The following is a 13,802-nucleotide window of genomic DNA, read 5'->3' as shown; positions in this document are numbered from 1 at the left end:
AAGTGTGGTTTAAGGCTTAAACTCAGGGCTCAGCGGTTTAGAAAAATAATCTAATTGTGATTTTTTTTCCCTCCAATATTGCAATTGATATTTAAAATACACGTATTTTTAGGTTTCCCGTCTTATTTATTTCTCAACAAACAAGCAATAAAAAATTTTATATAACAATGAACACAATATTTGGTAGGCTAAACTAAGGCTGAACATTTTTTAAATATCTAATTGCAATGAACAAAGGGGGGTTGGCTGGCTGCTCAGCGTGACTTACTGTAGTAATTGGAAACCAAAGTTGGGTGTCTTTGGAGAGCAATATCCAATATAAAAAGAGAATACCAGGCACTCAAACATGAAAAATGTTTAAACAATGCGAAAGAAAACTTAAACATCATTTTAAAAAGACAACTTGTTTTGACCAAGTCAGTCTTCATCAGGGCTAATAGAACAGCATTTGTGGTCTTGTCACACCTCTATATAAACTACAGCCAATGACAGGCAGTCAAATGAATCAAACAGAAAAGAAGCCAGGAGAGAGTCTTCAACCAGGGCTCACTAATCAATCATTTTGGTATGGCCTCTCCCAATACCAGTGACAACCAATTAATGGTAGCCACACAAGTTAGAAAAATATGAGGCAGGTCATCTGATTAGATGAGTGACCTTTTGGATAACCGGGCTGTATTTTAAACAAAGACGTCATGATCATTGTGTATATTTATTTAACCTAAAAATGGGCCTTTAGTATTTGCACAGTCACTGAACTTCTGCTGCTTCAGGGAGTAAGATTCATTATTACAACCAAAGAAGAGCGGATTTTACATCACTAATGACCCAAAGACATCTCCATTATTATGCATTTTAAATTTACTGTTCTGTATTCCTCAGCAGTGGTGGGGGTATAAGTAACAAAGCATCTGACTAATGAACTTTGATTGCTTTTTTGTTGACTCTGTCATCTTAAGAGTATACCCTGCACTACAGCACTGGCTCTGCTGATGATGAATCATGTATTAACATGTCAATGTGTTTCCTGACAAACTTATTGTCTGTACTTTACTGATCAGTGGCAGCGCATGCCTGCTACGTCATAAGATAAAACCATATCACCCCACCGAGTAAGAAATTTGTCTTGGGTTCGAAACACTTTGATGTAGGACAGAGTATAAATAAATAATTCCCAAAAAACTGCAGTTTGATAAACTAGATTCTCAGAGTACCAGTGCAAAAATGCAAAATGAAATCACAGTCAGGTCCATTGTGCAATAAGAGCTTTACAAACACAGGAATTAATGAATTTTCAAACCTGTTCATTCTACAGCGAGGAACCTCTTACCAGAGGGCAGCAGTTCATAATCTGGATGTAAACATGATATTGATCATGTTTTTATGTCGTACCTTTTGTTGCTCTGATTGGCATGTAATCAAAGTGACAAGCAGAAGTCCAATCACCCTCAAATTATTTATTTAAGGTTTTGCCCTTTTTAAATATCTCTTACTTAATGTTTCCCAGATGGAAGTGAAACATATCTCATGCCATGGATATGTGGAATGATCTATCTAGTGTGTAAGGTTAGACATCTCAATGTAATCGACAATAACTGTACCTTAAAACCATCTATCAAAACTGAAAGAAAATAGGTAAAATTAGAGTGGATTTGCTAAATGTAAACCCCAGTTTGCCTTCTTTACCACTTAAAAGATGAATAAGAGGTTGGCATAACATGTCTTTGCCTTCCCTTGGCAACAACCAAATGCATTAGCCTCAGATTGTTACAGTTTATATCGAAGCTCTTTAGCCCGTCAGTTATTTGCAAAGAGCTTTGAATTGCACTTATCTATCAAACATGCCAGACATGCAAAGCATTAACTTAAGCAGAACAATAATAGGCTTGTCTGAGAGGTTTTTGATGAAAAAACAACAGTTAGGAGGAATGTTTTCATAACAACGCCAAAGCTTAAAAAGCAGAATTTTTTCTGAAAACAAACACTCTTTTATTCCACTCAGGGTTTCTCAACAAAGAGCACTGTGAGTATTTGTAGACTTTGCACACAATTGTTGATTGTTTTGGCTCGACATCATTTGCTTGTGTTTGTTCTTTCACCACGAAATGACCGGCACATTTTTTTTTTTAACATACAAACACTCATGAAGCAAAAAGTGATCAAGGTCTCAAATGGGTATCTTAAACACTTTGGAAGGAACTTCCTTCAAACACAAGCACCCCCTTGCTCAGAGGTGCTCTTATGGTGGCTTTGAATAGCAGACAAGGTCTTGAATAATAATCAACTTACGTCTTTTGTAATTGTCTTAACTGCAAAGGCTTTTTTCCTGCCATACTTACAAAACATCTTATCTGCATTTCTCCTCTGTGCAAGGTGAATGCATTAAGGAGTGCAGCTTTTCAATTTAAATCAGTCATTTTTAAAACACTTCATGAGAGCTACATCTAATCAGCCAAGGGAATATGCACCCATTATCAGAGATGAACTGAACAAGTCTGCACTATGTTCTCCCCTGTTTACAGATTGATTCAAGTGAGCCAAATTTTAAAGGACAGTCAGTGGCACGGCTCTCTATCAAATATTGATCAAGTTATTTTATTAAAAGTTATCAGAAGTCCTTAATTCCCCCTCCTTTCTCCTGATCACACATGGTCCATCCACTGCACTTTATTTACAGAGAGCCTCGGAGACTACAGAGGACCAATCAGACATTCAGCAGGCGACAGGGGAGCTGCTCAAGTGTCTTCTTGTATAATAATGAGCCAGGAGCGGTAAGGGACAAGAGAGGGCCCTGTAGGGTTGTGGGTATCGCAGGAATAGAAAATCAAAGGCACAAGGCTGAAAGAAGGTGGAGTATGAACAGCACGGGGAGGATGCTAAGGACAGTGTTTGAAAATGTGCGCATGCTGCATATGTGTGTGACTTTGTGCGAATGGGCCTGGGGACTTGGATGTTTTGGTTCCAAAGATGTCTCGGTGGGAAACAACAATTAAGGAAAGATAACAAGTAAGTATGAGTGTGAGCATGTGGAGATGTAAGCTAATTCCCCCATCCGGTGCTGTAATGAGAGCGTTCAGTGATAGAATGGGCTTGGAAAAAAACAACCGCAGAATCACCATCATGATCGCAGATAGACTCTCCCTGAGGCGAGCTGAAACAGACTGATGCAGATACATGGAGAGAATGATCTTCGGCATTTCAAATAGCCCTGTGACAGCTCGCAAAGTAGTGCTAGAGCCAAGTTTAGTATGTAACATTGGAAATTGTGCCATGCTTCGATCACTCAGGCTAAGAGGGAAGTTTAAGTCATCCATTCAGATCACTATCACCTGCTGCCTTCACGACAGCCTCATCAAGGAAGGAGAGGATGAAGGAATAAACATGAGAGAAGGACATGCCCTCTTCAAAGGGATGACTGGATATGATGCTAGAAAACCATCTTTACATCTGATGATTTTTTACAAACAGGATGGCAGAAAGGAGGTGGAATCATGCATACCAAAAGTCAAACAAGATAGAAAGACTGAAAAGTGGTACAATTTTAAGCATGAAGGTAGAGTGAGAAAAAAAGTATTCAGCTCCAAAAACAGAGAGCATTTCCTGCTGTGCCTGTGTGATTAGGCGACTGAGATCCTCTACATTTCTGCAGTGATTATGATTACTCTTCCATCCCTGGTGTTTTTTGTTGTTGTTATTTCAGTGTTTTTTTCTCTCCTCCAAAAACCATTTTCAGAACTTTGTGTGCTAAATAAATAAAACTTTCCCCTCTTTGTTATAATTCTCTGTTGTTTGCTTTCAGAATTCACAGCAGCCCCCTCTCTCTGTCCAGTGCTCTCCCCGGGGAAGCATCAACACACACCTTTTTTTTTTCCTTTTTTTTTTTTTTTACAGATGCTCTAACAAGTTCAAGTCCAGCATGGCTCAGTAATGAAAGCTAAACTAGACTTAAAAGAATATGTGTATTAGAGCAATGTCACTTGAATTAAAAAACATAGTTATGGGTCTATAAGGACAAAAAACCCTAAATGGAAATAAAAACTCAAAGATTTCTTTATGTCTTACACTCAGTCAACAATAATGACTAAGTTTTTTTTGCACAAACTTGAGCTCCCCTCTTTTTGGGCCCAAAAAATGAATAAATAATCATTGTGTGACAAAAGGTCTTCAAAAGACCTTGTGCTTTTGGAAATTTGAGCCGTTATTCAAAGCAGTTCCTGTCTGCAGTGACAAAAAGGGACACACCCCAGCCTCTCAGTGTCTCTTTCTCTTCATTATGAGTCACTCAGGCTCTCTCCTCCAGTTTTCAAGTGTTTGCATACACGCTGTTTGGCAAAGCATGCCATAACAAAGGAACAGCCTGCCAAAGGTTGTCACAGCCCAGTCACAGTACACTGTGGGACAAAAACAGACAATATAGTGGCAAAATTAGCAGCTAGCTGCAGGAATAATGGAAAAGTGGATAAATGGATAAAGAGAGGTTCAATGTTGGAGTTACTGGTGTGGATTTAACCTTTAAAGAATCTGGAAAGCCACCCAACATCCAGGCTTGCTAGAAAATGCTCTGTAAAAGCAACAGAGGCACATATAGTGTCATTAGAACGGCACAACAGAGGATTTTCTGGGGAAAATAAGTAATTTGCTACAATTTATGGTTCAAAAGTTATTTAAATTTTATATAACAATGCCATGCTCAGGGATTTTAACAGACTCTGTACTAGTTTTACTCTAGGCAAAAGCTTCACTGCAAAGCTGCTTTTTAAATGTTTACAATATTGGCCAAATCCACAGCTCCAACTCCTCCAACCTTTTCTCAGAAAACTTGCATTTACCTGTCATTTACATGCACATATCCCTCAGTCACATAGTTAAATTGCTAGCTAGGCACACAGCAGTACTTTGAGGATGCACTGATAGCTCAACGGGCCGGGACATAGACAAGCGTGCAGACTGTCATCCTATCTGGTGGAATTCCATCAGAATCTAACTTGTGATTACAACTAAATGTAAAAATACAGAAGAAAAACTAGCCAACAAACTCTTTTGACTAATATGAAAACAGAAAACAGCTACAAAATTTAAGGACATATGGTTAAAAATTAAAGACTTCACTGCTTTTTAAAAACTTATATTTTTGCTAAATTAATTTTAATACTTTTTAAAACTTTTCAGACACCCTGCATAGAGGCAGCCACACCATCATTCATTAGTCTTGTTGAAAACTCTCACCTGGCCAGTCTTTCTCTTCCAATGAATATGACAGTTAATGAATCTCTGATAAATTGTTCAACAATATGACATTGTTATGTATGTACAGTGAATAACTGCATACTTTCACTTTCTTCTTTCTGCCAGTATGCGCTGCGTCGACACAACCAATCCAAACTGGATGAAGGCATCCCAGACCGCCTCCAAATGCAGTCTGAGCTCAAATACAGTTTTTAGTGCACATTGAGCTATATCCACACAAAGTATTTCCAATTACCTTATCTGATTTCTCAAATCAGATATAAATTCCTCTTAATGCATTGTATAAATATGTCTGATTACTGTGACTGCCAATCATAGGCTGTAGTAGATCAAAAGGGGTGACCACACCAGAAATATTAGTTAGCAAAGCCCTGATGGGGACATTAATGGTCAAACATGTTGGATTTTTAAATTATTTATCCATAAGGCTTTTGAAGTATTTCCATCCTCATTTTTACATTTTTCATGCTTGAAGCGCCTCGTTTCTCCCCCTTAAGTGAGCATAACTTTTCCACAATTTTCCAAAAGAATCCAAAAATTGCCTGATATGTCTTCACCTTTGCTCTGACCACACCGAGCTATCAGTCATCCCTATTTTCCTATATAGCACATATGTTGCTTACAATGTACTCCCAAACCAATTCAAATTATATATAAAAAAAAGGGTTCTTGATCTAAACTGGAGGTAGATGATTTTTGAGCACTCATCTTGAAAAATGACAAATTGTTTTGTTGAAGATTTATTTTTGGGCTTTTTGCCTTTATAAGACAGTGGATGTGGCTTGAAATTAGGGATGCACGCGATTAATTGCTAAAACAGTTAAATTTGTTTGTCAAATCAGCCAGTGCGGGGTTTACGAGACGGTTAAACAAATTACCTATCACTTTATATAAACACAGGCAGGAAATCCCGCTCTATAATACTCTTTTAACTGGTAATGACCCCCTGCCACTAGAGCTTCAGTTAATGGCCACTGCCTTCCTGTCTAGCACTTCATGGATGTAAACATGAGAAGCTCAGCAGTGGCTTAGCGGTTAGTGTGTAGTAGGAACACCGTGGTACAACAGTTTTTTAAAGTAATAAATTGAAACTTCCACTCGAGGTGAAAAGAGACCACGCATCAAAGCACAATATCAATCTGCAAAAAGGAACAAAGGCTGGCAGCGCTAGCTTGTAATGTTAGCCACACTGTAGAGAGTATATCAGGCTAACACAATGACCCTGTAAGGACTTTAACTGTTTTCTAGAAATTTTCTCCTTTTTAGACTAGTTGATTAAACGAAATGTAAATGAGCGTTTACGCCAAATAGGGAAATAGACACTTAGGAACATCCTTACTGGAAATTGGGACAGAGAGCGGGTAATGACATGCAGTAAGGAAGCAACAGGTGGACTTAAATCTGAACCACTCACTAGGAGGACCACCACCGTCAAATGTTGGGTGAGACATAAACACAAGGCTATCAGAGCATTCCAGAAACACTGGCTGCAGATTTGATTAGCTTTGCATGACAAGTTACTAAAAAAAATCCAGGGTTTTTTTTAATACTTCAGAATAATTTCTTTTAAAACAAGAATCTTCTAAAGAGGCTTTGGAAACACACTTCTCAGCTCAGCTTAACACATAAATTTATGCTTGAACACTGAGGTTGAAGCTAAGAGGTCCTTGGCAAAGTCAACATCCGACCAAGTTGATAAACAAGCAGAAGAAAAGCCAATGTTTAAAACAACTTTTAGCTGATTGTTGATTTTGATGATTTTCATTACTATCTTATTTTGAGAGTTAACATTTTCCTCATGTTTAACAATGACAAAAGATCAGAGGCTGCCCAAGATCATTCTCTGTCATCTTAATTAGTACTAATGTGTACTAGATGCAAGCATTAAATTGATATGACACAACAGATACACATCTGCTACTACTGACTTCTAATCTGAAAGTCGCACTTTGAGGGAGAGGAAGCAAACAGCATGCCACATGTAACACTGTTAATTCAGAAGCAGACATGTTTCAGTGCTTACGTGTGAATGTAAATGTACATAGAAAGGCATGTTTACCTGTCTACAGTCCAGTTGGTTGCATTGTGTGGGATGTCAGCAGTGTGGGTGTCCCAGTCCCCTTTAGGCAGCTCTTTGGCCTGCAGAGTGAAGTATCTCAGAGGGGAGGAGCCCGAGCTACCTGTCACCCAGATCAGACGAAGACGGCGAGATTCAACTCCGTCCTGAGGAGCAGACAATTTCCTGGGGGGCTGTGGACGCTCTGTGAATATAAGGCAGAAATAGAAAAATAAAAAATGAGCATTTGAGGAGATAAAAAGCGGCAGAGGAGATTTGAAAAGGAAGAGAGTACAAATATGATGTGACAAAGATAAGAAAAATGCATTGAAGTGGAACTAGGAGAAGGGAAAAGGCAAAAACAACTTAAGTATTCTTAAAAGAATTAAAACAAAAGATGATCCCAGTTGATTATCGGAGCATTTTATGATTTTTTTTTTTTTTTGTAACTTAAAAGTGTTTTCTTTTGTGGTATAACAGAATGTGATCATGACTATCTTAGGCTTTTGCATTTGTTTGTATTTTTTCTTTTTTTTTTGGTTAATTAGAGAAAAGACTTAGTATTTCTGGATGCTCTATTCTGGGTGAGAAGTAAGGACAGAGCATTGTACACTGTTGTGACTTAGGAGTTTGCTCAATGCTCAAAAAACAGAAATAAAAAGTCAGCCCAAAGGCAAGCCCTTCATTTAGATATAGCTGCTGATACGACGGACTAAGAACAGCAAAGCAAGCCTGGAGATCAGCAACAAGTCTGGCAATCTTTACATCATTCTTTTTAAGGTCTATAACTGCTGCTGCTTGGTAGGTGTCAAGTTAGGCAAGAAAAAGAAAAAAAAAACATCAAGGGGTAGGTCATCGTGATTCTAGAAAGAGGGGTAGGATATAGTGATAAAGCTACATGGCCCTTCAAACAGAGATTTTCAGAGGCCCACACCAAACCATATGTCACAGCAAATCTCGCAGGACCGTACCAACATTATGCCAATGATCTTACATCAGTATTTAAGGTTGTTTCAATGTAGTGAGGGCCTTTTGGTGTCCAATTAGAATTTTAAAAAATCACTTGAAGCGTAGATGGCCTTGTGGTTAGGTTGCGCCCCATGTACTCCAGGCTCAAGTCTGGTCTGTGGGTCTTTCACTGGATATCATTTTCCACTCTCTCATCCCTGTTTCCAACCATCTACTATCTTACCTCTAACAATAAATGCAAAAAAAGCCCAAAATGTTGACAATTACTGATGAAATGTCAGTAGCTTGAAGGGTCATCCCACTTCAAAGGGGAAGATTTCACCAGTACCCCTTGTGATTTTGTATTAAGGGGCAATGGGGTGCTTGAAAGCTTTGGGTGGGGTAGAGGTTAATACTTAGAAATTAGACTGATCCTTAAAGTTCCTCACAGGAGTTTTAAATGCATTGTTAGCATAAAATGAGACTGCACACAAGCCATGTGTGTTTTGGAGCAGTGGTTCCCAGAGTGGGGGTTGCAAGACACCAAAGAGGGGACTATAAGATGCCTCCCAAAAACAATGAAAAATTCGAAATGATTGCCAATAGTATAGTATAGTCATTATTGTTAAAATACGTGCTTAGAATGAGTTCAATTGTGTGTTGGGAAAGGCCTTTTAGTGAGTGTAATATGCTTTAACCACGGAGGAATGGAGGAGTCTCCAGTCTCTGGCAGTTATTCTGGGGGGAAGGTTTAGTTAGAGCACTGACAATGCATTAATAGGCTGGAGCAAAACAGCTTCTTTTAAAATGTTTTTTTTATTAATCTATTTAAATTGTACAAATGAATTGATTTTGTTTATGAAGTGTAAACATCAAGACATATTTGGAAAACTTGAGGGTAAGTCTGTTCTTAATTTATTTGGCCTTTGATGACTTCTCTGCAGCTGCTGCTCTTAAAGTCTGTCAATAGAATTTATGCAAAACATACAAACGAACATTTGTGTTGATGGCATAATAAAGACCAGGCTAATTATTAACATAGTGTTTCAGAGATAATTTCCCTGCAGATAATCAACTGAAACTTACTTATATGCAAATAAACTTTCAGACTGCACATCTATCTGCTTTTTCCACTCATTCCTGATTTGCTTTTAATTTGCATTTTCTGAGCCCACACATGTTGAAATAAATCGTCATCAGCACACATGGAGACTCTCATGGAACATATGCCACCAATAACAACGAACATGGCTGTCTACATTAACATCACATATGCATATGTATGACTGATGCAATGCATGCATATTGAAATGAAATAAGACATGTAACCACGGCAGCATCAAAGGAATAATTTCTCAACAGGCTGTGGTTCTTCTGGCATGATTTTGTCTTTGTCTCCATTATTTACTTTAGAGATAAAAGATGGCCTGGGGAGTCACTATCAATATAGATTGTTTTGGCTCTAGCTATGTGACATGGAGAAATTTTTACACATGCATTAAACGCACAGTAGGAATGTTTCACTTCAGTGAGCACTGGCTAGGGATTAATTTGGGTGAGGTTGGGTGAGGTATTACCTTAGTTCAGTGGTTCTCAACTGGCAGAGCCCAAGGACTAGCCATTAACTCCTCAGTGAGAAATTTTGACCCAATTTTCTGATACTTTTTGATCAATCTGATTCATTTAAAGAAAAATAGAGCAGTTTGGACCTTAGACAGTGCAAACAATGTGGCGAAATCAAGGAGAGAGGTAAAATAAGCATGCTTTTAAAGACTTCCATAGGCTTTTTGGCACATTTTTTTTTTCCAGGCACACATTTATGACCTGCTTAAAAAGTCTCAGCGACCCACTGCCTTTGTTTATTTCAAAATGATTCTATGGACTAAGCTCAAGTCTAAATTCAAGTCAATGCTCTACAATGATATTTCTGCTGTTTTACATTTCAGGCAAACTCAGGAATTTTAATCTAATCAAGGGACTTCAACTCAAAGACAGAAAACCTTCAAAATTCAAATTCAAGAGCTCAGAATTTATTTTTCCTACCTCAGTGGGTATGTCATGTGACAAACTGAGCATGTGTTAAAGGAAAAAACAATACATTATTTTTTATGCCTATAAACAATAAGGGCTGTCAGCACTGATTAACACAATAATTGCGATGACTTCAGTAATGCTACTACTGCTCTCACGGTGATGGAAATGAGGAAACTACTGCTCCTTTAAATGCCTTTTTTCAATTTAAAATTAATTTAGCACCTTCTGGTATCAAGATTTCACTTTCTTAAACATTCCTTTTAGCTGTTTTCATTATATTTCTATAAGGCCTTTTCTCCTGAGTTAAACCACAGCCAATTACTTCTGATCTTCTAGAAGTTCATTATTCTTTTAAAATAAAAGCATTTTTAATTCTGAACATGGGGTAAGTATCTTTTTTTGTTATCCCAGAATGGCACAAATGAGAAAGTAAAAGCATAACAAAGAAGAGTTTTTGAGAAATTCTCTTACCTTAAACATCAACCCTTACATGGGTAACCCACTCAGATTACACAGACTTTGTGCAGGTGACTATTAAAGGATCTTCTAGGACTATCTAATCTTAGCAAACTACATTCTTGTTGTAATTGTAATGAACTTTATCTCCTCTGGACTCTATTTGTGATATTTTGGACTTAACCTGTATGTACACATCACCTCTCCCATGTTATACTTTTTTCTTAATATTTAAAAAGAAGAAAAAAGAAGAACAAAACTGCAGAGGAAAACGCTACTTTTCCACCTATATGCCGTGTTTAGGTGGCCTTTCAGAATAAAAAAATAAATAAATAAAGGGTGTCTGATACCTTTCAGTCATGGTTTCAGACCATACAGGTGTAGCAGTGCAGCACTCTTCAGCACTTTTAAATACAAACTCTAAAAGTCAAGATCATTAAACTCATCTCTTTGCATGAACCTGATTCCCAAATCAAGATAAAATAAGATGGTAAGATAGGGGGAAATTCTGGCATTGTAGCACCACAATACAGAGAAAAAAGGTGTTAAAAATACAAAAGAACTAAATAAGAAAAAGCAACATAACTGATCTAAATAAAATTAGATAAAATTAGAACTGGAGGTATATACGGTTAACACTGTGTAGTCAAAAGCAATCAAAGTGACACATGTTAATGTAAATGACGTACTCTTACTAGCAGCCAGTTATGTACACAACAATAGTATGATGTTAACATTGGACAGTGCAAGGCACCAAGGCACTGGTCATTATAGCTGTCACACACTCAATATGGAATTAAAAGTTTATGATCAAAAATGTGATTGATAGGGGTTAACTTTCCAAATCCAGCAATTCAAAAAATTGACTACATATACAAATTTTTCCACTTGAGTATTGCATGCATCTGTAACTTCCACAAAATGTATGAATATCAAAACATGAAAAATTAACATCACTTTGCACGTCTTAGGAAATAGAAAATAACATTAAAACATCTTGCTCTGTTATTTAAAAATTCATGCATTAAAGGCTTAAAGCACGTTATTTCTCTTCGCCTCATGCCCCTAATCTTCTCTACACTCCAGATTTGAGTATTTTCTCCCTCTTTAGTTTGCCTGATACCATCTGTGTCTCTGCCTCTGTCTGCTCTTATTCTGTTCCTCAGTTAAGATCGTGTTCTGATAATAAACTCATAAATGTCTGAACAAGTGCTGCCCTTTTAGCACTTACACGAGTGTTGACTGCAATGCAAGGGAGAGAGGAGTAGAGTGGTGGAAGTGGCGTGTCTGAAAAAGAGATGCTGTTCATTCTAAAGGAAAGAAAAGCTACGGTTAAGGCGTAAGGATTTCAATTAAATATATTACTGTACGACATCCATTACGTAATCAGTTATCACCCTCTTGGAGAAAAATTAGTGTAGAAAAATCTCTTTAAAAGGAACTTTCTCAAATTCTTTCACACAAGCACACAGCCACCATCACTTACATACAAAGCACACTCAAAAAGCCAATTTTCTTTTTCAGGGGATTAAGTTGGTCTTTTTGGCATCATCAGAAAGAAATCTCTATTAGGCTGCTCCGTCTATCTCCCAGTGAAAATGAACCATTATGTTACTGAAGTGGAACCACTGAGATCTATTCTCCCAAAACCCTGATAATGATGCTCTCGATGTTATGATATCTGATCCAATTTAAATGCACTACACAAACTAATAGCTCCAAGAAGAATGTCTGACATTGTGATTCCAGGTTTTCATAAAAATTCAGTTCACTGTCACATTTTAATATCGGGACTTTTGTTGCATTTCTTTGCTTTACTAGACTCACTCTGTGCTGCCTGACAGAGAAAATTGGAAAGACAGATCAGGGATGACATATCAAAGTATGAGAGCTCTGTTTAAACCAAAGTTATCCATGTGTTAACAAACTGAGACACCACACTCTCTTACTTCATTTAAGTGATATTTCACTCTGGTAGGATCATTTTTTTCTCTGCTCAGGAGTGTTTAAAACTTCCAACACCGCCAGGCACTCAAACTTTAACCTTGAACTGAAGAATCTATATGCCCACCTTCACTGTACAGCTTGATTCTGCTGACCAGAGCAGTCCAGGAAAAAAGGGATACTACATAAGTATGTAATTCTGAGAAATCCTGAAATGCAATGGATGTTGTTGAAACGGAACTGACAGATGACAATACAATCATCTTTAGTAGTGAGTTTACACTGGAAACATCAGGCTGTGGCTCACGGAACAAACACTGCAGTATAAAAATTGGAGTAAATAAACACAGACTCAGGCAGTAGATGGAACACCTTACATCAGGAGTGTCCACACTTTTTTCACAGAGAGCCACATATACAAATACATAAGCACGGTGGGGTCACTTTCATATTCCTCACCATGAGGATTTTAAAGTTAGTAAGACTAACCCAATGTAAGTTAATACATGCTTAGTGATTGAGTATACCTAAATGGCTAGGTAATGGCTGACAGGGCAAATGGAGAGTCATTTTCAGGATTTTGGGGAACCAATCCGATTTTAATGGGGCCCCATTTTGCCCTCGCTACCACTGGCTCTGCCCCTGAAAAGTTATTGGTGCTGCTATTTGCTGTGATAACTCATCAGGATGGTTTTAATCAAGATATCTTCTTGTCAAAATGTTTGTTTACAGATTTAACATGGTTGCACTGCCTTGTGCTGAAAATAAGAAGTACAATACAGTTAAGCACAGGCTTCATGTTTTAATGTGGGCCATATTTCATTTTATCTCTAGAATTTCCTGCGGGCCAATCAAAAATGGGCCGCTTGGCCCTCGGGTAGTTTGGACACCCCTGCCTTATATGAATCAACTTACTTTACATATAAGGCAGGATAAACACATTAAGATGATCGGGTTGATTTTAGACACAACTGGAGAAAGAAATGCACAGAAATTGTTGAAGAAAGTTAAATAATCATGAGTGAAATACTGTCATTGACTATGTTAAACACATATATTTGTTAGTATATTCTGATGTATTTGTAATTACCATTTTAGTCTTTTCAGGACATAGACC

At 37.6% G+C, this 13,802-nt stretch overlaps 1 protein-coding gene across 2 annotated transcripts in view; it reads right to left on the bottom strand.

Moving 5' to 3' along the window:
* The window catches only part of sdk1a (sidekick cell adhesion molecule 1a), a 399,871-nt gene that overhangs the window by 32,078 nt on the left and 353,991 nt on the right, over positions 1–13,802 (bottom strand). For both annotated transcript variants that reach the window (XM_041785552.1, XM_041785551.1), the window contains one exon: positions 7,307–7,508. In XM_041785552.1, the coding sequence (XP_041641486.1) occupies positions 7,307–7,508 (202 nt within the window). The remainder of the gene's footprint in view (positions 1–7,306; positions 7,509–13,802) is intronic.

Source organism: Cheilinus undulatus, linkage group 4, assembly GCF_018320785.1.
Source record: "Cheilinus undulatus linkage group 4, ASM1832078v1, whole genome shotgun sequence".
In the NCBI taxonomy this organism is placed as follows: Eukaryota; Metazoa; Chordata; class Actinopteri; order Labriformes; family Labridae; genus Cheilinus; species Cheilinus undulatus.
Note: the sequence above shows the minus strand (reverse complement) of the source record. Positions and strands in the feature narration are given on the sequence as shown.